We start from the raw sequence: 23,843 nt of genomic DNA, 5'->3' as shown, positions 1-23,843 counted from the left end.
GGCTCTATTCATTATAAATCGATTGATTTTGATTCTAATTAAAAACAATATTTGAAAACAGTCAAATATTTTCTAGTGGCCCCACCTCACCCGGACCCTCGCTCAGGTGGCCCCTGGGGTCCATTGAGTGAGCGACCCCTGCCATAGAGTCATCCAGTTACTTTTTGAGAGAAGTAGCGAGTAACTCTATCCGATTACTTTTCCGACACACAAACACAAATGTGCCTGCGGGGTCCGGGCCCCCCATTGGCTGCCCCTTTGTTGTATTTTTAGTCCCGTTATTCTGGGGCCCGGGTCCCGGCAGGCTATATAAGCCTCCTGCCAACTGTGGCTAGCTAACTAGACGGGGAAACGACTCTATGCCGCGCTCTCCACTGGCATTTCAGATCGGATCCGGGGTGAGTACACGTCGTGCCCGTGGACCGAGCAGTCGCCGGGCGGATTACAAATCGGTTTTTTACCTCTTTCCGTAGATTCCCTCGTTTTAGGGGTCTACGTCAAGGTTTCTCTGACCTTATTCGTGCTGAAAGCTACTTTTTGGCTACTCGCCTTTGTGTGTATTTGTGGAATACCAACTTGGCTTGTGCTACTTACTATGTTGTTACTATGCTATTACCGGGTGAATTATTGGGAGTAGAAAGAAACAAAGAGAGAAAGAGAGAAAGAAAGAAAGAAAAAAAGAAAGAAAGAGAGACAGACAGACAGACAGACAGACAGACGTAAAGATGTAAAGAAGTAAAAAAAGAAAGAAAGAAAGAAAGAAAAAAACAAAAAAAGACAAAAAAGACAAAAATAAAGAAAGAGTGAAAGAAAGACAAAATAGAAAGAAAAAATAGAAAGAAAGAGTGACGGACAGACAGAGAGACAGACAGACAGGCAGACAGAGAGAAGTAAAAAAGTTTTAAAAAAAAGGAAAAAAAGAAAGAAAGAAAAAATAAAGGAAGAAAGAAAGAAAGAAAAAATGGAAACAAAGAAAGAAAGAAAGAAAGGGAAAGAGAAAGAAAGGAAAAAGATAAGGATAAAAGAAGCAAGAACGATTCTCATTTAGCATCTTTGTTTAATGTTGATGTAGCGAATTCAACATAAATTGAAAACAGCATTTGCATACTTTGTTGTACAAATAATGACAAAATGGTGACACTATATCCGACTTTTTGATGAAAATGAAAACGATCCGCCGTAAATTCGGATTGAGACTAATGAGTTCTATCTTCGCCGTCATTAAGAGTTACGAATAGAAACCATTTGATCGGCGATTCATCAATGTCACCGAGAACCCGAGTCTTATAAATCGCACGAAGACACGGTGGATCTCAAGCGTGAGAAGGACGACCTTGTGGCGTTTCTACACGGTTAATTTTCACAACTTTAGTAGTCTCTCCAAATGAGGAGAGGAGATATCAATGGATTCTGAAGGTGCAAGGAGACCAGAGAGAAAAGCTTTTAGATGAGTCAAGTCAAGTCATGTGTTTTTGCAACGCCCTTTATCGCAAGGAGTCTCAAAGGGCTGCACACACACCACAGACTATTATGACACCATCCCCTGATCTAAAACCTACATGAGGGCAAGGAAAAACTACAACTCCATTTCCTGTTTCGAGAAAGAAAGAAAGAAAGAGTGAAAGAAAGAGGGACAGACAGACGGGCGGACGGACAGACAGACAAAGAGACAGACAGACAGACAGACAGAAGTAAAGAAGTAAAGAAAGAAAGAAATTAAGAAAAAAGAAAAAAGAAAGAAAGATATAAAGAAAGAGTGAAAGAAAGAAAATGTGAAAGAAAGAGTGAAAGAAAGAAAAAATAGAAAGAAAGAACAATGAAAGAAAGAGTGTAAGAAAGAGTGAAAGAGACAGACAGACAAACAGACAGACGGACAGACAGACAAAGAGACAGACAGACAGACAGACAGAAGTAAAGAAGTAAAGAAGTAAAGATGTAAAGAAAGAAAGAAATTAAGAAAAAAGAAAAAAGAAAGAAAGATATAAAGAAAGAGTGAAAGAAAGAAAATGTGAAAGAAAGAGTGAAAGAAAGAAAAAATAGAAAGAAAGAGTGAAAGAAAGAAAAAATGGAAAGAAAGAACAATGAAAGAAAGAGTGTAAGAAAGAGTGAAAGAGACAGACAGACAAACAGACAGACGGACAGACAGACAAAGAGACAGACAGACAGACAGACAGAAGTAAAGAAGTAAAGAAGTAAAGAAGTAAAGAAGTAAAGAAGTAAAGAAAGAAAGAAATTAAGAAAAAAGAAAAAAGAAAGAAAGATATAAAGAAAGAGTGAAAGAAAGAAAATGTGAAAGAAAGAGTGAAAGAAAGAAAAAATAGAAAGAAAGAGTGAAAGAAAGAAAAAATAGAAAGAAAGAACAATGAAAGAAAGAGTGTAAGAAAGAGTGAAAGAGACAGACAGACAAACAGACAGACGGACAGACAGACAAAGAGACAGACAGACAGACAGACAGAAGTAAAGAAGTAAAGAAGTAAAGATGTAAAGAAAGAAAGAAATTAAGAAAAAAGAAAAAAGAAAGAAAGATATAAAGAAAGAGTGAAAGAAAGAAAATGTGAAAGAAAGAGTGAAAGAAAGAAAAAATAGAAAGAAAGAGTGAAAGAAAGAAAAAATGGAAAGAAAGAACAATGAAAGAAAGAGTGTAAGAAAGAGTGAAAGAGACAGACAGACAAACAGACAGACGGACAGACAGACAAAGAGACAGACAGACAGACAGACAGAAGTAAAGAAGTAAAGAAGTAAAGAAGTAAAGAAGTAAAGAAGTAAAGAAAGAAAGAAATTAAGAAAAAAGAAAAAAGAAAGAAAGATATAAAGAAAGAGTGAAAGAAAGAAAATGTGAAAGAAAGAGTGAAAGAAAGAAAAAATAGAAAGAAAGAGTGAAAGAAAGAAAAAATAGAAAGAAAGAACAATGAAAGAAAGAGTGTAAGAAAGAGTGAAAGAGACAGACAGACAAACAGACAGACGGACAGACAGATGTATGGACAGAAAGACAGACAGACACAGACAGAAGTAAAGAAGTTCTCAGCGCACAAGAAAATCGAGCCGGCGCACAAAAATCAGGGCTCCAAATGACTAATTAAGAAGCGACTTAAGTCAAAGTTACAGTGCATGAAGGTCAAAATACACAGGTTCCCCCGACGTTGTGTCCCAAATGCGGTATTTTGAAGTCGAGTCGAAGTAGAACGAAGTTGAGTAAAGTTAGTAGAGTTTGTCGAGAACCGGCTTCTTCAGCTCGGCTCACTCAAAGGAACCGGCTCTTTCGGGTCTTAAACGGCTCTTCGGGTTGTTTTTGCTTCTTTCATCCCAACATGACCAAATATCATGTAAAATGATGCACAAAATGACCTAAAAGAAGGGGGAAATAGAACAAAAAAGAAAAAAATACCAAAATGAAAAAGTAGTGAAAAGCTGAGAAAAAAAGAAACAAAAGGAAGAGAAAAAAAAGAAGGAAAAATTTAGAAAAAAGCCAGAAAAAAAGAAAAGAAAGAAATGTTATTGACAAAATAAACTGATCTCAATGTCTCCCTCTAGGTCATGATGATTTCCGCGTAATGTCGGCAGAGGTCGGAATCCAGAAGTTCTCCTTCCCTTTCTCCCGCTCCCCCCCGCAGGACGAGCCGGGCCAGGCGGGGCGCATCCAGGTGAAAGCCCTGGAGCTCCGCGGGCATCCCCCAAATCCCGTCTTAAGCCCGCCGAGCGCCGTTACATTTGTGGGGATTTTAGCGGGCCGTGTCAAGGCGGCGGAGAACGTTCCTCAAACCCCCCTGGAGAACATCCAAGCTCCTCAACGCGGCGTCCTTTCCCGCCGGGACGTGTTCGAGAAACTGGCGGTGGAGGCGGAGGACCAGCGTCCGACGGCCAAGAGGCAATTGTCGTCCGAGAGCGCCTCCAGGGGCATCACGGTGGTGAAGAAGAGCGCCCTGAGGGCCGAGGAACCGCAGAAGAACCTCAAACCCAAGGCGGAGATCGGGAACAAGTTTACGGCAACCGTGGCGGTGGGGAGGCGGAAGAAGAAGAGAGATCTGTTTACGAATTCTGATGTTTTCCACCAGCTGGATTCGCATGTCATCAGGACCGGGGCGGAGGTAAAATGCATGTACTCTAATAGTAATCCATCCATCCATTATCTGCACCGCTTATCCTCAGTAGGGTCACGGGGGTGCTGGAGCCCATCCCAGCTGTCTACGGGCAGTGGGCAGGGGACACCCTGAACTGGTTGACAGCGAATCACAGGGCACTCAGGGACAGACAATTCGCTCACTCAGTCACACCTAGGGACAATTTAGACCGGCCAATTGTGGGGTCTAAATCAACCTCTTAGATCAGGGGTGTCAAACTCATTTTAACTGGGGGGCCGCACGATGGAACAATCATTCTCTCGGGGGCCGGACTAGTAGATGAGAAAGAAAAAAAGATAAAAAGGAATAAGGGAAAAAGAGGGAGAGAGAAGTAGAGAGGGTAGGACAAAGAAAAAGAGAAAGGGAGAGAGGGAGAGAGAAAAAAGAGAGCGAAAGAGGGAGAGACAGAGAAACAAAAGAGATGAAATGAGAAAAAGAGAAGGGGAAAAAAGAGAGAAAGTACGAAATCCAAAGAGAAATACAAAGAGAGAAGGACAGAAGTAGGAAAGAGAGAGGGAGAAAGCAAGTGAGAGAGAGAGAGAGAAAAGAGACAAAATGAAAAAGGAAGAGAGCAAAAGAAGGTAAAAAGACAGAGAGAAAGAAGAACAAAGAAAGAGAAAAATCCAAGTACAGCGTTTGTGAGAGGCACCTGGCTTTGGCAACATCAAGTGGACATATTTCAACCTGCGGCTCGTTTTTCTCTTGCGCTTCTCTGAAGCGGGCCGGATTCAATCCCTTAGCGGGCCTGATCCGGCCCGCGGGCCGCCTGTTTGACACCCGTGTCTTAGATGTTATGGGAGAGCTAATTTAAGTTGGCTAATCGCTAAAAAAGATACTCCAGGCATTCGACTTGTTACAACTTCTAGTAGGAGAGGGGGAGGGGCCAGGAGAGGAGGAACTTAGGTCCATCTCCTTGGTCGCGCTCCTAACTCTGGGGGCCCCTTCCCCCAGCAAACTGCATTTATTTAAGCAGAACAAAGAAAGAAAGAAAGAAACGCCCAATATTTGAAACAGAAACGTGATACCATCTGGTTTAGAAATACACACCTTTTGTGGAACTTGTTTAAGCCCACTTTACACCAATTAACCTGACATTGGAATGTGGGATGAAACCGGAGTGCCCGGGGAGAGCATGCAAACTCCACACAGGAGGTTTGATCTCACAACCTCAGAACTGTGCCGCACACGTGCTAACCACTGCGTGCCCCAATAGTAATACATTTTATTTCAAAACGCCTTTCAGGACCCCCAAGGTCACTGCACCCTGAAAATAAAACTTCAATAAAAGTAGAATAAAACAAACAAGAAATAAATAGAAAAATCAAAAACATTAAAGATCAAAAAAAGGAAGGGGGAGGTATGTGAAGCAGTTTATTATCAATGAACAAGTGGGAAGAGACGGGTTTTGAGTCTGGATTTAAAGGTGAACAGGTTAGCGGAATTTTGGAGGTCGGGCTGTAATGAGTTCCAGAACTGGGAGGCAGAGCGGCTGAAAGCTCTGCTCTCAATGGAACTGAGATGGGCAAAGGATACAGTGAGATGGAGGGAGGACGGAGATCTGAGGGTGAGAGATGGCTTGGCAATATGAAGGAGGTCAGAAAGGTAGTGTCGGAAATTAAATATCAAAATGTACGGTTTACCTAATAATAAATAATATAAAAGACACAAATAACAATTAGGTAAAAACAAGAAGCATACAAAAATGAATAAGGTTCAGAATAAAATTTGAAAAGTATTAGATGGACTCTGAATATTGGAGTTCTGCATTGATTTTGTGTAAAGCAGAAGGACTGGAGAGGTAGGGCAATGAGAAAGCTCAGGGTCCTGAAAGCCGGATGGAATAAGCTGTCCTTGAGCCTGCTGGTTCTGTCTCAGAGACTCTGCAGTCTTTCCCCTGATGGCAGGAGGTTGAAGAAGCTGTGAGACGGGTGAGTAAGGTCACCTGTAATCATGGCAGCTTTGCGGATGAGGCGGGAGTTGTAGACATCCAGGAGACACCACTGACCCTTTACCGCTGTTCTCACGATGTGGTGCAGTCGGCAGGGCATGCTGTAGGTCCCATACCACACAGTAGTGCAGCTGGTCAGTATGCTTTCCATGGTGCCACTGTAGAATGAGAACATGACATGTAACATGTTCTCCTAAGTTTGCGGAGAAAGTAAAGGGCTTTTCTTGTCAGGGATGTGGTCTCATAACTCCAGGACAGGTCCTCTCTGATATGCATACCCATGAACTTGATACTGATCACCCGATCTACTGCAGCACTGTTGATCATAAGTGGGGCATGCCCGGTGTTGCCTTTACTGAGGTCTACAACATTCACCGTGGTCTGATCGTGATTCAGGTGGAGATTGTTGTCTTTACAACACTGAGCCAGCCTGATAACTTCACTCCAGTAGGTTGTGTTGTCCGTGGTTGGAGCTGGAGGTTGGCGTGCAGTTGTGGGTCAGCAGAATGAAGCAGAGGGGGCTCAGCACACTGCCCTGGAACGCACCTATATTCATTATGATGGTTCTGGAGGTTATGCTGCTGACCTGGTGTCCCGACGGATCACCACCTTATCGTGGTGGGGCACTTTGCGCGTCTCCATGACCCCTAGAGCTATGTCGGCGGGAGTCTCGTACTCCTGGTAGGGTTACCCAAGCCGAACAGGTCGAAGGGTAGAGTCCAGACTAAGAGTGATCCCAAAAGCTGGTGGCGGCACGCTTTGAGGCGGTTTCCTACAGACCTGAATCTTGTTAGCCGCCTGCAGTTGTAGAAAGATGCCGGTCGTCTAGGGTCTCCCTTGCCACTGGAACCATCTTCTTTACAATCAAGATAGTGGCGTTGGGGAAAGCGCACCCCTTACGCCACTTTAAAAAACGTCATTGCGCAGGTATCCTGTTTTACCTGAGTCTCCGACCACAATCCAGGATCGGACTGTTCAAACATCAGCAGACTCACAAATAAAAGAAGATGGTCATCATCGAATCGATGGACAACCCCAACGAACGAACGAGCTGCTGACCTGACCTACCTGTGGTCTCCCTGTGAGGAAGTCAAGGAGCCAATTACACAAATAGGTGTTGATCCCTGGCCGATCTACTTTGTGGATGAGCTGCGCAAGATAACTCCAATCTTTTCTGGACTTCATGGACTTTTTTCCAATATGATTACCTTCCAAAGGAGCAGTATGTAACATGGCACTACGCAATAAAACTAGAAACAAGAACCCCAAAAAAGCAAACCTGATGTAACAATGGCAATGACCCGACCGGCTATGCTGTTGAAGCACTCAATGGTAGGCATGGTAGACGCAGTGGTACACAGTTCCACCACTCCCTCCAGTTGAAACCTCTTGATTGAAAATTTTTGATTCTTTCTCTCATCTGACAAAAATACTTCACATTTTTTTCTCGTTGTTTGCGTTCCAGCTTAAAGAAAAGCGTGTCTACGACGTTCCGACAATCATCCAGAACATCGCGAGCATTGCCAAGAACGAACTGGAGAAAATCCGTGCCATCTGGGTTTGGCTCTGTTACAACATCGGTGAGTGTTAGTCCGACTCCTGTCCGCTCGGTCCTTTTTTTTAAAAAATTCAGAAGAACCGATGTCTCTGTCGACAGAGTATGATATTAGCGGCTTCCTGGGACGATCGGAGAAGCTGTGCTCGCCGGAGGAAGTGATCGCGACGGGCCGCGGAGTTTGTAGCGGCTACTCGGGTCTATGCATGGAAATGTGCAGGTGACGATTTCTCTTAGCGATAGACTAAGTTCTTAGGACTTCATCAGATCGAACGATTCACCCAATTGAGGTGGATAACCTGAGAGGTTCATGCTTGGTCAATGAGACATCATTATTCAAGACTTGACTCTGTAATTTAATGTTGACTTGATCCAATGTGGTCTCACTGAGTAGCAATTGGAAGAATCGGCATGCCAGCGAGTCCATCCATCCATCCATCCATAACGGGAGATCGACAGACGGGTCGTTGCAGCTTCTGCCGACATTCGGACTCTGTACCGGTCCGTCGTGGTGAAGAGGGAGCTGAGCCGTAAGGCAAAGCTCTCGATCTACGTTTTTACCCTCACCTATGGTCATGAACTTTGGGTTATGACTGAAAGAACACGATCCCAGAGACAAGGGTGTCTGGGTTCTCCCTTAGAGACAAGGTGAGAAGCTCAGTCATCTGGGAGGGACCCTGTGTAGAGCCACTGCTCCTCCGCATTGAGAGGAGCCAGTTGAGGTGGCTCAGGCATCTGATAAGGATGCCTCCTGGACGCCTCCCTCGGGATGTGTCCCTAGCATGTCCCACCGGCAGGAGGCCCCAGGAGACGCTGGAGGGACTATGTCTCTCGGCTGGCTTCGTAACACCTCGGGATCCCGTCGGATGAGCTGGAGGAGGTAACTGGGGATAGGGACGTCTGGTCTTAGCGGAAGATAATGGATGGATGGATGGATGGCATGCCAGGGAGTCCATCCATGGATGGATGGATGGCATGCCAGGGAGTCCATCCATCCATCCATCCATCCATAACGGGAGATCGACAGACAGGTCGATGCAGCGTCTTCCATCATTCGGACCCTGTACTGGTCCGTCGTGGTCAAGAGGGAGCTGAGCCGAAAGGCAAAACTCTCGATCTACCGGTCGATCTTCGTTCCTACCCTCACATATGGTCATGAACTTTGGGTCATGACCGAAAGAACACGATCCCAGAGACAAGGGTGTCTGGGTTCTCTATGTAGAGCCACTGCTCCTTCGCATTGAGAGGAGCCAGTTGAGTTGGCTCGGGCATCTGATAAGGATGCCTCCTGGACGCCTCCCTCGGGAGGTGTTCCGAGCATGTCCCACCGGCAGGAGGCCCCAGGAGACGCTGGAGGGACTATGTCTCTCGGCTGGCTTGGGAACACCTCGGGATCCCGTTGGATGAGCTGGAGGAGGTAACTGGGGATAGGGACGTCTGGTCTTAGCGGAAGATAATGGATGGATGGATGGATGGCATGCCAGGGAGTCCATCCATCCATCCATCTATAACGGGTGATCGTCAGACGGGTCGGTGCAGCGTCTTCCGTCATTCGGACCCAGTACTGGTCCGTCGTGGTCAAGAGGAAGCTGAGCCGAAAGGTAAAGCTCTACCGGTCGATCTACATTCCTACCCTCACCTATAGTCATAAACTTTGGGTTATGACCGAAAGAACACGATCCCAGAGACAAGGGTGTCTGGGTTCTCCCTTAGAGACAAGGTGAGAAGCTCAGTCATCCGGGAGGGACCCTGTGTAGAGCCACTGCTCCTCCGCATTGAGAGGAGCCAGTTGAGGTGGCTCAGGCATCTGATAAGGATGCCTCCTGGACGCCTCCCTCAGGAGGTGTTCCGGGCATGTCCCACCGGCAGGAGGCCCCAGGAGACGCTGGAGAGACTATATATCTCGGCTGGCTTAGGAACATCTCAGGATCCCGTCGGATGAGCTGGAGGAGGTAATTGGGGATAGGGACGTCTGGTCTTAGCAGAAGGAATGGATGGATGGATAGATGGATGGCATGCCAGCGAGTCCATCCATCCATAACGGGAGATCGACAGACGGGTCGGTGCAGCGTCCGCCGTCATTCCGACCCTGTACCGGTCCGTCGTGGTCAAGAGGGAGCTGAGCTGAAAGGCAAAGCTCTCGATCTACCGGTCGATCTTCGTTCCTACCCTCACCTATGGTCATGAATTTTGGGTCATGACAGAAAGAACACGATCCCAGAGACAAGGGTGTCTGGGTTCTCCCTTAGAGACAAGGTGAGAAGCTCAGTAATCCGGGAGGGACTCTGTGTAGAGCCACTGCTCCTCCGCATTGAGAGGAGCCAGTTGAGGTGGCTCGGGCATCTCCTGCCTCCTGGACGCCTCCCCCAGGAGGTGTTCTGGGCATGTCCCACCAGCAGGAGGCCCCGGGGGCGACCCAGGACACGCTGGAGAGACTATGTCTCTGGGCTGGCTTGGGAACGCCTCAGGATACCGTCGGATGAGCTGGAGGAGGTGGCTGGGGATAGGGACGTCTGGGCTTCCCTTTTAAGGCTGCTGCCTCTGCGACCCGACCCCGGATAATCGGAAGATAATGGATGGATGGATGGATGGATGGATGGGCATACCAGCGAGTCATATTCCAAAGCGCAATGCTTTTAACTGACTTTTTCATAGACTCACAATGAAAACGCGTTTGGATCTTCACCCCCGGCGATTTCCAAGATGGAGATCGGGTGAACAGACTCGGTCTCAGACGTTTTTGCTCTGTCTGTTTCGGACAGGCTGGTGGGCGTGGAGTGCCGAGAGGTGGCGGGTCACAGCAAGGGTATCGGCTACCGGCAGGGTCAGAGCCTGAAGGACGTGAAGTCGGATCACCTGTGGAACGCCGTGCTCTTGGAAGGACAGTGGTTCCTGATGGACGCCTGCTGGGGAGCCGGACGAGTGGACATGGAACGCGAGAGCTTCGTCAAAAGGTCCGAGAGGGGAAAACCTGAAAGTTGTACCGCCGCTGGGCTAGTTTGGTTTAAAGGCATATTAGAGACGGGGTTGTCAAATTTGCTTGAGCTCAGGGGCTACGTGGTAGAGAAATGAAACTCTCCAGACTACTATATTAAAGGGAAAAAGAGAGGGAAAAGTGACAAAAGAAAGTAAGAACGAAAGAAAGGAGGTAAAGAAAAAAAGAAAGAAAGAAATAAATAGAAAAAGAAAGAAAGAAAGAGAAAGAGTGAAAGTAAGAGAGAAAGAAAGAGTGAACGAATAAAATGGTGAAAGAAAGAAAGAAAGAAAAAAGAAAGAAAGAAAGAAATAGTGAAAGAAAGAAAGTAAAAGTAAAACAAGAAAGAGTGAAAGAAAGAAAGGGAAAGAGCAAGAGAGGTAAAAATAGTGAAGCAGAGAGAGAAGGGGAGAAAGACAAAAAGAAAATGGCAAACTACTATAATAAAGGAGAAAGAGATGAAGGAGAAAGAAAGAAAGAAAGAAAGAAAGAAAGAAAGAAAGAGGGGGAAGGAGCAAGAGAGATAAAAGAGTGAAACAAAGAGAGAAGGGGGAAAGACAAAAAGAACAATTGCAAGAGAAGGAAAGATAAAAGAGAACGATGATAATATAAAAGAGAGAGAGAGACAACGGAAGAGATAGATGGAGAGAGAGAAAGAGAGAAAGGGGAGAAAAAAAGAGAAAGTCAAAGAGAGACAAGTAAGACAGAGGAAAAAAACACACAAATAGAGAGACAGAGAGAGAAAGAGGGAGAAAGCAACAAAGAGAGAAATTAAGAGAGACAAGGAGAGAGACAAAAAGAGAAAGGGAGAAATAGAGAAACAGATAGAAAAAGATAAAAATTACAGTTTCGGAAAGAACAAAGATAGAGTGTGAGAGAAAGAGAACAAAAGAGACGGATACAGAGAGAGAGAGAGAGTAGAGAGTGACAGAAAAAAAGAGAGAAAGGGCGTGACAAAGAGAGCGAAATAAAAAAATGACAGAGAAAGAGAGATTAGAGAGAATGAGATATTAAGAAAAGAATGAGAAAAAAAGATGAGGAGAGAAAGATGAGCGAAAGAGAGGGCGTGTGAGAGAGAGAGACAGAAAGAGATGCAGAGATAAAGATACAAAGAGAGGGAGAGAAAGAAAAGTAGAGAGAGAAGCAGCAAGACGGAGAGACAAAAAGGGGCAAAAGAGAGAAAATCAGAATGAGAGATATAAATAGAGGAGAGAAAGATAGAGAAAGAGAAATGAAAGAGAGTCAAAGAAGAGATAGAGAAAAAAAGAGGGAGTAGAGAGAGAGTATCAGAGAGAAGGAGGGCAAAAAAAGAGATAAAAAGAGATGAGAGTGATAGAGAAAGAGAAATGAAAGAGAGTCCAAGAAGAGATAGAGAAAAAAGAGGGAGTAGAGAGAGAGTATCAGAGAGAAGGAGGGCAAAAAAAGAGAGAGAAAGAGATGAGAGTGATAGAGAAAGAGAAATGAAAGAGAGTCAAAAAAGAGATAGAGAAAAAAGAGGGAGTAGAGAGAGAGAGTATCAGAGAGAAGAAGGAGGGCAAAAAAAGAGAGAAAAGGAGATGAGAGTGATAGAGAAAGGGAAATGAAAGAGAGTCCAAGAAGAGATAGAGAAAAAAGAGGGAGTAGAGAGAGAGTATCAGAGAGAAGGAGGGCAAAAAAGAGAGGTAAAGAGATGAGAGTGATAGAGAAAGAGAAATGAAAGAGAGTCAAAAAAGAGATAGAGAAAAAAGAGGGAGTAGAGAAAGAGTATCAGAGAGAAGAAGGAGGAGAAAAAAGAGAGGTAAAGAAAAAGAGAATGATAGAGAAAGAGAAATGAAAGAGAGTCCAAGAAGAGATAGAGAAAAAAGAGGGAGTAGAGAGAGAGTATCAGAGAGAAGGAGGGCAAAAAAAGAGAGAGAAAGAGATGAGAGTGATAGAGAAAGAGAAATGAAAGAGAGTCAAAAAAGAGATAGAGAAAAAAGAGGGAGTAGAGAGAGAGTATCAGAGAGAAGAAGGGCAAAAAAAGAGAGGTAAAGAGATGAGAGTGATAGAGAAAGAGAAATGAAAGAGAGTCCAAGAAGAGATAGAGAAAAAAGAGGGAGTAGAGAGAGAGTATCAGAGAGAAGAAGGAGGGCAAAAAAAGAGAGGTAAAGAAAAAGAGAGATAGAGAAAGAACTACTGTACAGTTTCTTTAAGAGTGGACATATTTCAAACTGCCTCTCATTTTTCGTCTCACGGGCCACATGAGGCCCGCGTGTCGCATGTAAGCAGCCGAGTCGGCGTCTTTGGGTTCCAGGTTCGATGACTTCTACTTCCTGACGGACCCCGAAGAGTTTATCGAGTCGCACTTTCCCGACGAGGAGACTTGGCAGCTTCTGGAATCGCCCCTCGCCCTGGAAGAGTTTGAGAGGAGAGTCTTCAAGACTTCTGCCTTCTTCTCAATGGGACTCAAGCTCCTCCAACCTCATCACTGCCACCTAGTGACCGGTCAGTCCAACACACTAATCCTTCAAGGCAGGGGTGTCAAAGTCATTTGAACTCGGGGGGCCACGCCATAGAACAAACGTTCTGTCGGGGGCCGGACTGATAGGTTAAAGAGAAAGAAAAAGAGAGATAAAGAAATAAGAGAAAGAGGGAGGGAAAAGGAGAGAGGGCGGGACAAAGAAAGAACGAGAGAGAGGGGGAAAGAGCGTGAAAAACAAAAGAGAGAGGGGAAAAAGAAAGGGAGAGGAAGAAAGAAATCCAAAGAGAAATAGAAAGACAGAAGGAGAGAAAAGAGAAAAGAAAGCGTGAAGGGTAGGATGAGAGAAAAAAAAAGAGAGAAAAGGAAAAAAGGAAGTTAGAGGAAAAGAAGTTAAAAGACAGAGAGAGAAAGAGACAAAGAGCAACAAAGGAAGAGAAAAAAGACAGACACAGAGTGGGAGAAAAGGGGTAGAAGAGAGAAAGAGAGAGAGAGAGAGAGAGAGAGAGAGAGAGAGAGAGAGAGAGAGAGAGAGAGAGAGAGGGGTCAAAAAAGGGAAAGAAAGAGGTTGAGAAAGAAAGAGAAAAATAAAAAGAAAGAGAATTAAAGAGTAAATTAGGGAGAGAAAATAGGAAGAGAGCAAGACAGAGGAAAAAAAAAGAGTTAGAGAGTGAGAGAGAAATAGAGAAAAAGGGAGTGAACAGGAGAAAGAAAAAGAGGGAGAAATAAATAAAGAAATAAAATGGAGAAACACTACCACAATTGTTTTTGCAAGTGTTAACTGGCTTTGGTGACATCCGGTGGAAATATTTAAAACTACAGATCATTTTCCTCTTGCGCTTCTCTTAAAAGAGAGAAAGAGACAAAGAGCAACAAAGGAAGAGACACAGAGATTGAAAGAGACAGAGAGAGAGTGGCAGAAAAGGGGTGGAAAAGAAAGAGAGAGACAGAGAGAGAAGGAGTAAAAGAGGAAGAGAGTAAAAGAGAGAGAAAGAGAAAGAAAGCAAGAGAATGACAGTGAAACCAACAGAGAAAGAAAGGAAGAAAAAGACAAAGAGAGAGAAAGATAGAGAGAAAGAGAAAAAGAGAAGGAGAGTAAACAAAGAGCAACAAAAGGAAGAGAAAAAGAGAGACACAGAGAGTGAAAGAGACAGAGAGAGAGTGGGAGAAAAAGGGTGGAAAAGAAAGAAAGAGAGAGAGAGAAATAAATACAAGTACAGTGTCTTTGTTGGAGGCACCTGGCTTTGGCAACATCAAATTGACATATTTCAACCTGCAGCTTGTTTGTCTCTTGCGCTTCTCTAAGTGACAGGGGATGCAATTCTCGGCAGGGATGCATTTCTCGGCATAACACCGGCTCTCAAACGGCTCACTTGCTTTGATGCATTATATTACGAACTATTATGTTGGATTTCCCATCATGCATCATTCCGTGATAGTTGTGGAGTGAAAGAAAGTCCGTCTCTTTTTAGAGAACCGGCTTTTCCGGCTCAATTCATTCAAGAGAGCCGGCTCTCAAACGGCTCACTTGCTTTGATGCATTATATTACGAACTATTATGTTGGATTTCCCATCATGCATCATTCCGTGATAGTTGTGGAGTGAAAGAAAGTCTGTCTCTTTTTAGAGAACCGGCTTTTCCGGCTCAACTCATTCAAGAGAGCCGGCTCTCAAACGGCTCACTTTCTATGATCTAACATGACCTCCTATCTCCTCTCCAACTTTTATCCCCAGATGAAGGCGAGGCCAACATATCCTTAGGCTTCTCCCGCCCTGTGACCTTTACCTACGAGATCACGCCGCACCAGGACTTTCTCCACTGCGGCACGACGGAACAGAAGGAGAGCAGCCACTCTTCCTTCGGCCTCTTGACGGTCTCCCAACGCAGCATGAACCTCCAGCTGCTACCACCCACCAGCGGCATCTACAACCTGAGGCTGTACGCCAGGCCCGAGAGCTCCACCAATCCCTTGAGTTGGGTGTGCTCCTTCACAGTGGAATGCCAGGAACCCAGAGCCACCGAGGAGATCCCGGATAACCCGTACCTGTCGTGGGGGTTGCAGCCGGCGGCGGTGTCCCTAGGGGTCGCAGGTAGCAATCAGGGAAGTGAGGTGGTAGAAGTGGAAGAAGGAAGGTTCAAACTGACGTTGAGGACGTCCCGATCGCTGATGATGCTCTGTGAACTGGTTCATCCAGACCTGGAGGCTTCGATTACAAAGCGTTGCTCGGTATCCCAGATTCAATCCGAGCTTTTGACTTGCCACGTCCTCTGCCCTGCACGTGGCTTCTACCGCCTTTCGGTTTTTGTACGTGACTATGAAAAGACAGAAGTGAAGTTCCAGAACGCTGCAAACTTCTTACTGCACTGCAAGGGGAAGGTGGCTGCCCGAGACGAGCTATTCCCTCCGAATATCAGCTCGGCTTGCGGGCCGGGAACTCGCACCTCCGAAGCAGGGTTGTCCAAATTCAGCCACGCGGCGGCACTGGTGAGCACGCCACGTGCCAAATGCAACATTACTTTCCAAAACCAGCAAGACTTGGACCTTCACACCACGCTGAACTGGGCAGATGAGACAAAAACATCAGTCTTCCCGCTGGCCAGACATCTTTTCTGTACTTACAATGACAGCAAGGTGACGGTGAGTGTTGCCCTGCCGGAGGCAGGGACCTACAGGCTGGGGTTGTACGCCAGGACCACACCGGGTGGAGAGTTCAAACCCATGTGTGATTTTGTGCTGAGGAACATCTGCGAACAAGCGGGACTTCCTTTCCCTTGCGTCTACTCCGCCTGGAGAAAGGGTTGCGTGCTTTTCGAGCCCCGCGTGGGCTTGCTGGACGCCGGTTCCTGGGTCCGCTTCCGGGTGAGGATCCCTGGGGCGCAGAGGGTGTGCGTGGTGGGTCACGGGCGGACCGACTTGAAGTCGAACAAAAGCCGGGTCTGGGAGGGCGATGTGTTCACTGGGGAAGGGTTGGCGGAGCTCAAGCTGGCAGCTAATTCTGGAGACTCCGGAGACATGGCGATTTTGATGACCTTCAACATCAGGAAGCCGTTGTAAATGTGTTTCAGTGTATACGACCAGACCTGGGCACTCTGGTCCTCGGGGGCCTCGTGTCCTGCATGATTGTGAAGGTTTCTATTCTTCAACACAGATTATACTAATTATCAGTCTGTTAGAAAGCAGGAAGGAGCTTGGAATCACCTGCATTGGAGCAGAGAAACCTCAAAAGTCAGGCAGGGGGTGCGGCACCACTCGAGGACCAGAGTACCCAGGAATGGTATATCATGGTGATCCAGTTGAAGGTCCATGAACTGGTTTGCTTTTGTTGCTCACGAGGGGGCTATCTGCATGCTGTTGACTGAAATGGAACTGACAGTGATGACGTTTTTATGGCAAGAATCCAATTGGAAGCAGAATACTGAATTCGTGGAGTAAACCACAATAAAACGATGCCTTAGGACTGAAGTTGTATACTATTTTATATGCTGTTAGTCCACTTATACTTAAAAATACTTGTCATAAGTTTGACCTCAGCTTTGAGTGCAACTCTTCAGAAGGGTGTCGTAAACTGCCTTTGCTTTGGAATGTATCTTTGGTTTCAGTCTGTGCAGATAACAATGACTTATCACCTCGCCTGGGGGGTCAGAATGTGTGTGTCGTGCCCCATTCTGTCCGGAGGGCGCTGCATCGGCTACAGCGTGGACCAATCAGCCAGAGGCTTGGTCATGGGGCGTGAACATTTAATCACCATGTGTTACAAAAGTGGGCAACCCTGGAGCCCCCGTCGCTCGCTTTCTCCACACGATTGTTATTGGCAAGGAAGAAAGATCGGCCTCTGAACATTTTGAGGATAATCAAGATGCTAAATGGTAAATGGTCTGCATTTATATAGCGCTTTTCAAATCAATGAAGACTTCCCAAAGCGCTTTACAATGTGCTTCACACTTACCCATTCACACACACACTCACACACCAATAGGGGGTCGGCCTCCAAACATTTTGAGGATAATCAAGATGCTAAATGGTAAATGGTCTGCATTTCTATAGCGCTTTTCAAGTCAATGAAGACCTCCAAAGCGCTTTACAATGTGCTTCACACTTACCCATTCACACACACACTCACACACCGATAGGGAGTCGGCCTCCAAACATTTTGAGGATAATCAAGATGCTAAATGGTAAATGGTCTGCATTTCTATAGTGCTTTTCAAGTCAATGAAGACCTCCCAAAGCGCTTTACAATGTGCTTCACACTTACCCATTCACACACACACTCACACACCAATAGGGAGTCGGCCTCCAAACGTTTTGAGGATAATCAAAATGCTAAATGGTCTGCATTTCTATAGCGCTTTTCAAGTCAATGAAGACCTCCAAAGCGCTTTACAATGTGCTTCACACTTACCCATTCACACACACACACACACACACACACACACACACACACACTCACACACCAATAGGGAGTCGGCCTCCAAACGTTTTGAGGATAATCAAGATGCTAAATGGTAAATGGTCTGCATTTCTATAGCGCTTTTCAAGTCAATGAAGACCTCCCAAAGCGCTTTACAACGTGCTTCACACTTACCCATTCACACACACACTCACACACCAATAGGGAGTCGGCCTCCAAACGTTTTGAGGATAATCAAAATGCTAAATGGTCTGCATTTCTATAGCGCTTTTCAAGTCAATGAAGACCTCCAAAGCGCTTTACAATGTGCTTCACACTTACCCATTCACACACACACACACACACACACACACACACACTCACACACCAATAGGGAGTCGGCCTCCAAACGTTTTGAGGATAATCAAGATGCTAAATGGTAAATGGTCTGCATTTCTATAGCGCTTTTCAAGTCAATGAAGACCTCCCAAAGCGCTTTACAACGTGCTTCACACTTAATCATTCACACACACACTCACACACCAATAGCGGCCGAGCAGCCATGCAAGGCGCCGACCTGCTTATTGGGGGCATTAGGGATTCAGTGTCTAGCCCAAGGACACTTCGACATATAACATGCCCTCTACCTGATCCTGTTCTGTTCCAATTGTGTTGGGCAAGACCACATCTCGTTTTATTGTCATCTACTGTGTTTTATTGCCCATTTGTCATGATATTATTGAATCCCAAGAAACTAGTGATAAGGGGAAGTGGAAAACAGTGACAACGATCGAGACGAAGAAGGGAATGATTGCCAAATTTGAGAAGGATGTACAACTGTCTGCCATTAAAGGTCCAATACATTTTTCAAATTATTTTACTTTCTACCAGTAGATTATTCCTCATTACCTACATATCTAAATAAAGAAAGCGATATATAGTATAGAATAGAATATACCTTTATTTTCATTGTTACAAAATGGGTTGAACATATTGTGACAACGAAATTGGACGTGGCACTCCAGGTTCACATTTAACAGTGAGGATAAAAGAAAACAAAGAAGATAAAGGTTATATACCAAGGTTGTCCAAACCAAAGCCAGATTTGGTAGGCTAAAAATGTGTGAGGGCCGACTGGGGTCGATAATCGGCACCGATATTTGAGAATTTGACATATAGCGGGATCGGCGTTTTGATTGATTCGATGGGGTCAGGACCAGAACGGAGACAGGACCCACTTGCGTTACGTTTCTCTCAGTTTTATTGGGAAGAAAGGAAAGGATCGTACCCACGATCCGGTGATCGCTAGTCGCTCTGAACGCGGAAGTGCCACTTCCCTGGCGAGCGATGGCAGTGTCGGGAACGGAAAAAACGGGTCAGTAGCTGGGACAGAGGAACAAAAACAGGGAAATCGGGATCAGCAACCAGTCGAAAGCTAGGAGAGGAGAGTAGACGTGGTCGAGATCAGAAAACAGGTTGAAGCAGACGGGTGCAAAAACAGGAGTGAGTCAGGGTCGAAAAAGCTTGCCTAGAGTAAACTGAGGTTTGCAGACGGACTGACAACAGGTGACAGATAGATGTGGGTTTGAATAGGGACAGGGAGACAGGGAGTATTACTTATAGAAAATATCCTGGAGAAATCCACCAATATGCATGAAGCTTTTTTTTTAGTACTCATAGGTCGGGAAATTTGGTTACCGTAACATGAAGCTGACCTAGGAACTGTCATGATTGTCTGCCATCTTGCTGCTACACGTATGCCAAGGAGAACCAAACCTTGTGAAAGGCTGGATCAAAAAAATAGAAAGGATGCAGTTTAGTCACTTTGAGTCCCCATAGTTTTTATTCTTCCTGGTGCTTCGAAGCATTCGCTTTCGGTTGCACTACGAGTGGTCAAATATTAGGCAGTGTCCCTTTAACTGTTTTGATTTTTCTAATGAATTCTGGGAGAAAAAAAAATCTCATCTCAGTTAGTTGGTATTTTTTAGTTTTTGTGATATCTTAAATTTATTTTTAGTCAAATTAAAACAGAGTAGATAAATTGTACTTAAAATATATTTTTTTTGATATTGTTCTGTTTTCGAATAATTTTGCAGATTTTTGTTTTTTTAATTCTTAATTTTAAATCTAACTTTTAAATATTAATTATTAGTTTATTATTATAATAAATATGTAAATTTTCCTGTACTAACTTGCAGGCAAAATAATCTCTATATAGAAAAGATAAGGTTTCTTCATTTTCCTCATGTTGAGGTTTTTGAGTTTTTCCTTGCCCTCATGTAGGTTTTAGATCAGGGGATGGTGTCATGATAGTCTGTAGTTTGCAGTAGTCTGTGGTCCTTGCAGCTCGTTGAGACTCCTTGTGATTAGAGTGTAAAAAATAAACATAACTTGACTTGACTTGAAGTTTTTGAGTTTTTCCTTGCCCTCATGTAGGTTTTAGATCAGGGGATGGTGGAATAATAGTCTGTAGTTTGCAATAGTCTGTGCAGCCCTTTGAGACTCCTTGTGATTAGGGGGTCACAAATAAACATGACTTGACTTGAGGTTTTTGAGTTTTTCCTTGCCCTCATGTAGGTTTTAGATCAGGGGATGGTGTCATGATAGTCTGTAGTTTGTGGTCTGTGCAGCCCTTTGAGACTCCTTGTAATTAACGGCTATACAAATAAACATGACTTGACTTGAGGTTTTTGAGTTTTCCCTTGCCCTCATGTAGGTTTTAGATCAGGGGATGGTGTCATAATAGTCTGTAGTTTGTTATAATCTGGGGTCTTTGCAGCCCTTTGAGACTCTTTGTTGTTAAGGGCCAAACAAAAAACATGACTTGACCTGAGGTTTTTGAGTTTTTACTTGCCCTCATGTAGGGTTTAGATCAGGGGATATGTCATCATAGTCTGTAATTTGCAGTGGTCTGTGCAGCTCTTTGAGACTCCTTGTGATCAAGGGCGGCACAAATAAACATAACTTGACTAGTGAGTAAGCCAGAGTTTGCATAGCTCACTCGTCTCTGTACTACAAATCCCATAGTGCTTTGGGGCATGAAAACATTCTGGATGAGGGAAACCACACATCCGTATTACTCGAACGCCCATCCATGCAAGAGTAATCCCAAAACAAATACCCGACCATCGCAAATGGAAAACTCGCAGGCGGATTAAGAGTCTAATGGGATTACCGTGCGCATTCACATTATCGGAATACTGGCAACGTTCCGTTCCTGATCGGATTATCACCTGCATGTAAATATAGCTAGCGTCCAAGGGATTAAGTAGCCATGACAACTCACCTTTGGCATTAGAATCTAAGCTCCAGGGTTTCCTTCTTTAAGACAAGAACCTGACTTCTTGAGACGTATAGATGATTGGATTTGGCTGCTTGGTTTGTATTATGCAAATGTAATACTAACTAGTGTAACTACTAGGAATGTAAAGAACATTTGATTGCTTTTACTTTTCAATATTTTTACTTCATTGATGCTCTTTGCTTGTACATGGTGCTACTCCGTTATTCCACTTCTTCCCAAAATCCGTGGAGCAAATATCCACTGTTGCAATCAAAGTCAGATATCTCAAGACTATAAACTGCTTTTAAAGCCATTGAATCGTTCATCTGATGTGCTAATGGACTAGTACATGCGCTGTCCTCAAGGGGAATGTTCACCTTTGCAGATTATGTCACAGTTGCCATGGCGCCCAATTGGCCCCCCTTGTGTGGCGCCAGCTGCAGCTTGTTGACAGATTGGCTCCCTTTCGGTATTTAAACTCTGTCCTGTCAGTCCCCTTTTGTCGGTCCGTCTGCGAATCTCTGTTTTTACACAGCAAGCCCTTTTTCGCCAGTCCTGTTTTTTGCTCCTGTTTGTCTACTGCTACGATCTGTTTTGATCTCGACCACGTCTACTCTCCCGTCCCGAATGACGACCCGTTTTGATCTGGACCACGTCTGTTCTCCCGTGCCGAATAACGATCCGTTTTTTATCTCAACCACGTTGACTCTCCTCTCCTGGCTTTCGACTTGTTTCCGATCCCGACCTCGTTTTTTGCTCTTCTATCCCGGCTACTGATCCGTTTTTTTCCGTTCCCGACACACCATCGCTCGCCACGGAAGTCCCACTTCCGCGTTCAGAGCGACCTGCTCCCCGCGATCACCCGATCGTGTGTTCAATCCTTTCCCCTTCTTCTCAATAAAACTGTGAGAAACGTTACGCGAGTGGGTCCTGTTTCCGTTCTGGTCCTGACACAAACAAACAAACGACATAATAGACGAGAAAATACAGGACAAATTAAACACAAAAAAAATCGATGTCAAAATACAGGACAAAATAAACTAAATACAGGACAAGATACACTACAAATTATACGCCAAAATAAACATCAAAATACACAATAAATTACACAAAAAATAAACAAAATACATGACAAGATACAATAAAACACAACGAATTACACGACTAGACACACGATGTCATGGTTACCATGATGGCGCCCAATTGTCCCCACCCGTGTGTGTCACGGTTGCTATAGTGTCTCCGGCTACGACCCTAATCCCGACCCCGTTTCTTGCTCTCCTGTCCCGGCTACTGACCCGTTTTTTCCGTTCCCGACACTGCCATCGCTCGCCACGGAAATGCCACTTTCTTTTTTCTCTTTTTTTCTCTATGGTAGAATGAGAACCATGATGGACGGAAAGATTCACTTAAGCGCACGGCAGTTGAGTTGAAACAAATGGCAAAAACCAACCAAGTTCAGTGCTATATTTTGTATGTTTAAGGATTGTATAAGTAACCTGTATTATTTTGTGCTGAAAAATACACTTATTATAAATTAATATGCTCTATAGAGATAAATAAAGCCAAGTTTAACTTACTCTTGGATCAAAAGGTCCTCTTCCTGTCACAGTTGCCATGGCGTCCAATTGGCCCCGCCCGTAGGGCGCCAGCTGCAGCTTTTTGACAGATTGTTGACAGATTGGCTCCCTGTCAGTATTCAAACTCTGTCCTGTCGGTCCCCTTTTGTCGGTCCGTCTGCGAATCTCTGTTTTTACACGGTAAGCCCTTTTTTGCATGCCATGTTTTTTGCTCCTGTTTATCTCCCGTTACAATCTGTTTTGATCTCGACCACGTCTGCTCTCCCGTCCTGATTAACAATCCGATTTTGTTCTCGACCACGGCTACTCTCCTCTCCTGGCTTTCGACTCGTTACCGATCCCGATCACGTTTTAGCTCTTCCATCCCGGCTACTGACTCGATCCGTTTTTGATCTCGACCACGTCTACTCTCCTCTCCTGACTTTCGACTCGTTTCCGATCCCGATCACGTTTTAGCTCTTCCATCCCGGCTACTGACCCGATCCGTTTTTGATCTCGACCACGTCTACTCTCCTCTCCTGACTTTCGACTCGTTTCCGATCCCGATCACGTTTTAGCTCTTCCATCCCGGCTACTGACCCGATCCGTTTTTGATCTCGACCACGTCTACTCTCCTCTCCTGACTTTCGACTCGTTTCCGATCCCGATCACGTTTTAGCTCTTCCATCCCGGCTACTGACCCGATCCGTTGTTGATCTCGACCACGTCTACTCTCCTCTCCAGGCTTTCGACTCGTTTCCGATCCCGATCACGTTTTAGCTCTTCCATCCCGGCTACTGACCCGATCCGTTTTTGATCTCGACCACGTCTACTCTCCTCTCCTGGCTTTCAACTCGTTTCCGATCCCGATCACGTTTTAGCTCTTCCATCCCGGCTACTGACCCGATCCGTTTTTGATCTCGACCACGTCTACTCTCCTCTCCTGGCTTTCGACTCGTTACCGATCCCGATCACGTTTTAGCTCTTCCATCCCGGCTACTGACTCGATCCGTTTTTGATCTCGACCACGTCTGCTCTCCTCTCCTGACTTTCGACTCGTTTCCGATCCCGATCACGTTTTAGCTCTTCCATCCCGGCTACTGACCCGATCCGTTTTTGATCTCGACCACGTCTACTCTCCTCTCCTGACTTTCGACTCGTTTCCGATCCCGATCACGTTTTAGCTCTTCCATCCCGGCTACTGACCCGATCCGTTTTTGATCTCGACCACGTCTACTCTCCTCTCCTGACTTTCGACTCGTTTCCGATCCCGATCACGTTTTAGCTCTTCCATCCCGGCTACTGACCCGATCCGTTGTTGATCTCGACCACGTCTACTCTCCTCTCCAGGCTTTCGACTCGTTTCCGATCCCGATCACGTTTTAGCTCTTCCATCCCGGCTACTGACCCGATCCGTTTTTGATCTCGACCACGTCTACTCTCCTCTCCTGGCTTTCGACTCGTTTCCGATCCCGATCACGTTTTAGCTCTTCCATCCCGGCTACTGACCCGATCCGTTTTTGATCTCGACCACGTCTACTCTCCTCTCCTGGCTTTCGACTCGTTTCCGATCCCGA

At 45.2% G+C, this 23,843-nt stretch overlaps 1 protein-coding gene across 1 annotated transcript; it reads left to right on the top strand.

Moving 5' to 3' along the window:
* Positions 1-353: 353 nt before the first annotated feature.
* Positions 354-17,207, top strand: ky (kyphoscoliosis peptidase). Its single transcript, XM_088355073.1, has 7 exons — positions 354-398; positions 3,532-4,085; positions 7,532-7,646; positions 7,724-7,841; positions 10,384-10,575; positions 12,868-13,058; positions 14,767-17,207. The coding sequence occupies exons 2-7, from the start codon at positions 3,552-3,554 to the stop codon at positions 16,086-16,088; spliced, it is 2,472 nt and encodes an 823-aa protein (XP_088211199.1). The 5' UTR covers positions 354-398; positions 3,532-3,551; the 3' UTR covers positions 16,089-17,207.
* The last annotated feature ends 6,636 nt before the right edge of the window (positions 17,208-23,843 follow it).

The sequence above is a fragment of the Urocampus carinirostris genome, chromosome 15 (assembly GCF_059441175.1).
Source record: "Urocampus carinirostris isolate Australia breed hairy pipefish chromosome 15, RoL_Ucar_1.0, whole genome shotgun sequence".
In the NCBI taxonomy this organism is placed as follows: Eukaryota; Metazoa; Chordata; class Actinopteri; order Syngnathiformes; family Syngnathidae; genus Urocampus; species Urocampus carinirostris.
Note: the sequence above shows the minus strand (reverse complement) of the source record. Positions and strands in the feature narration are given on the sequence as shown.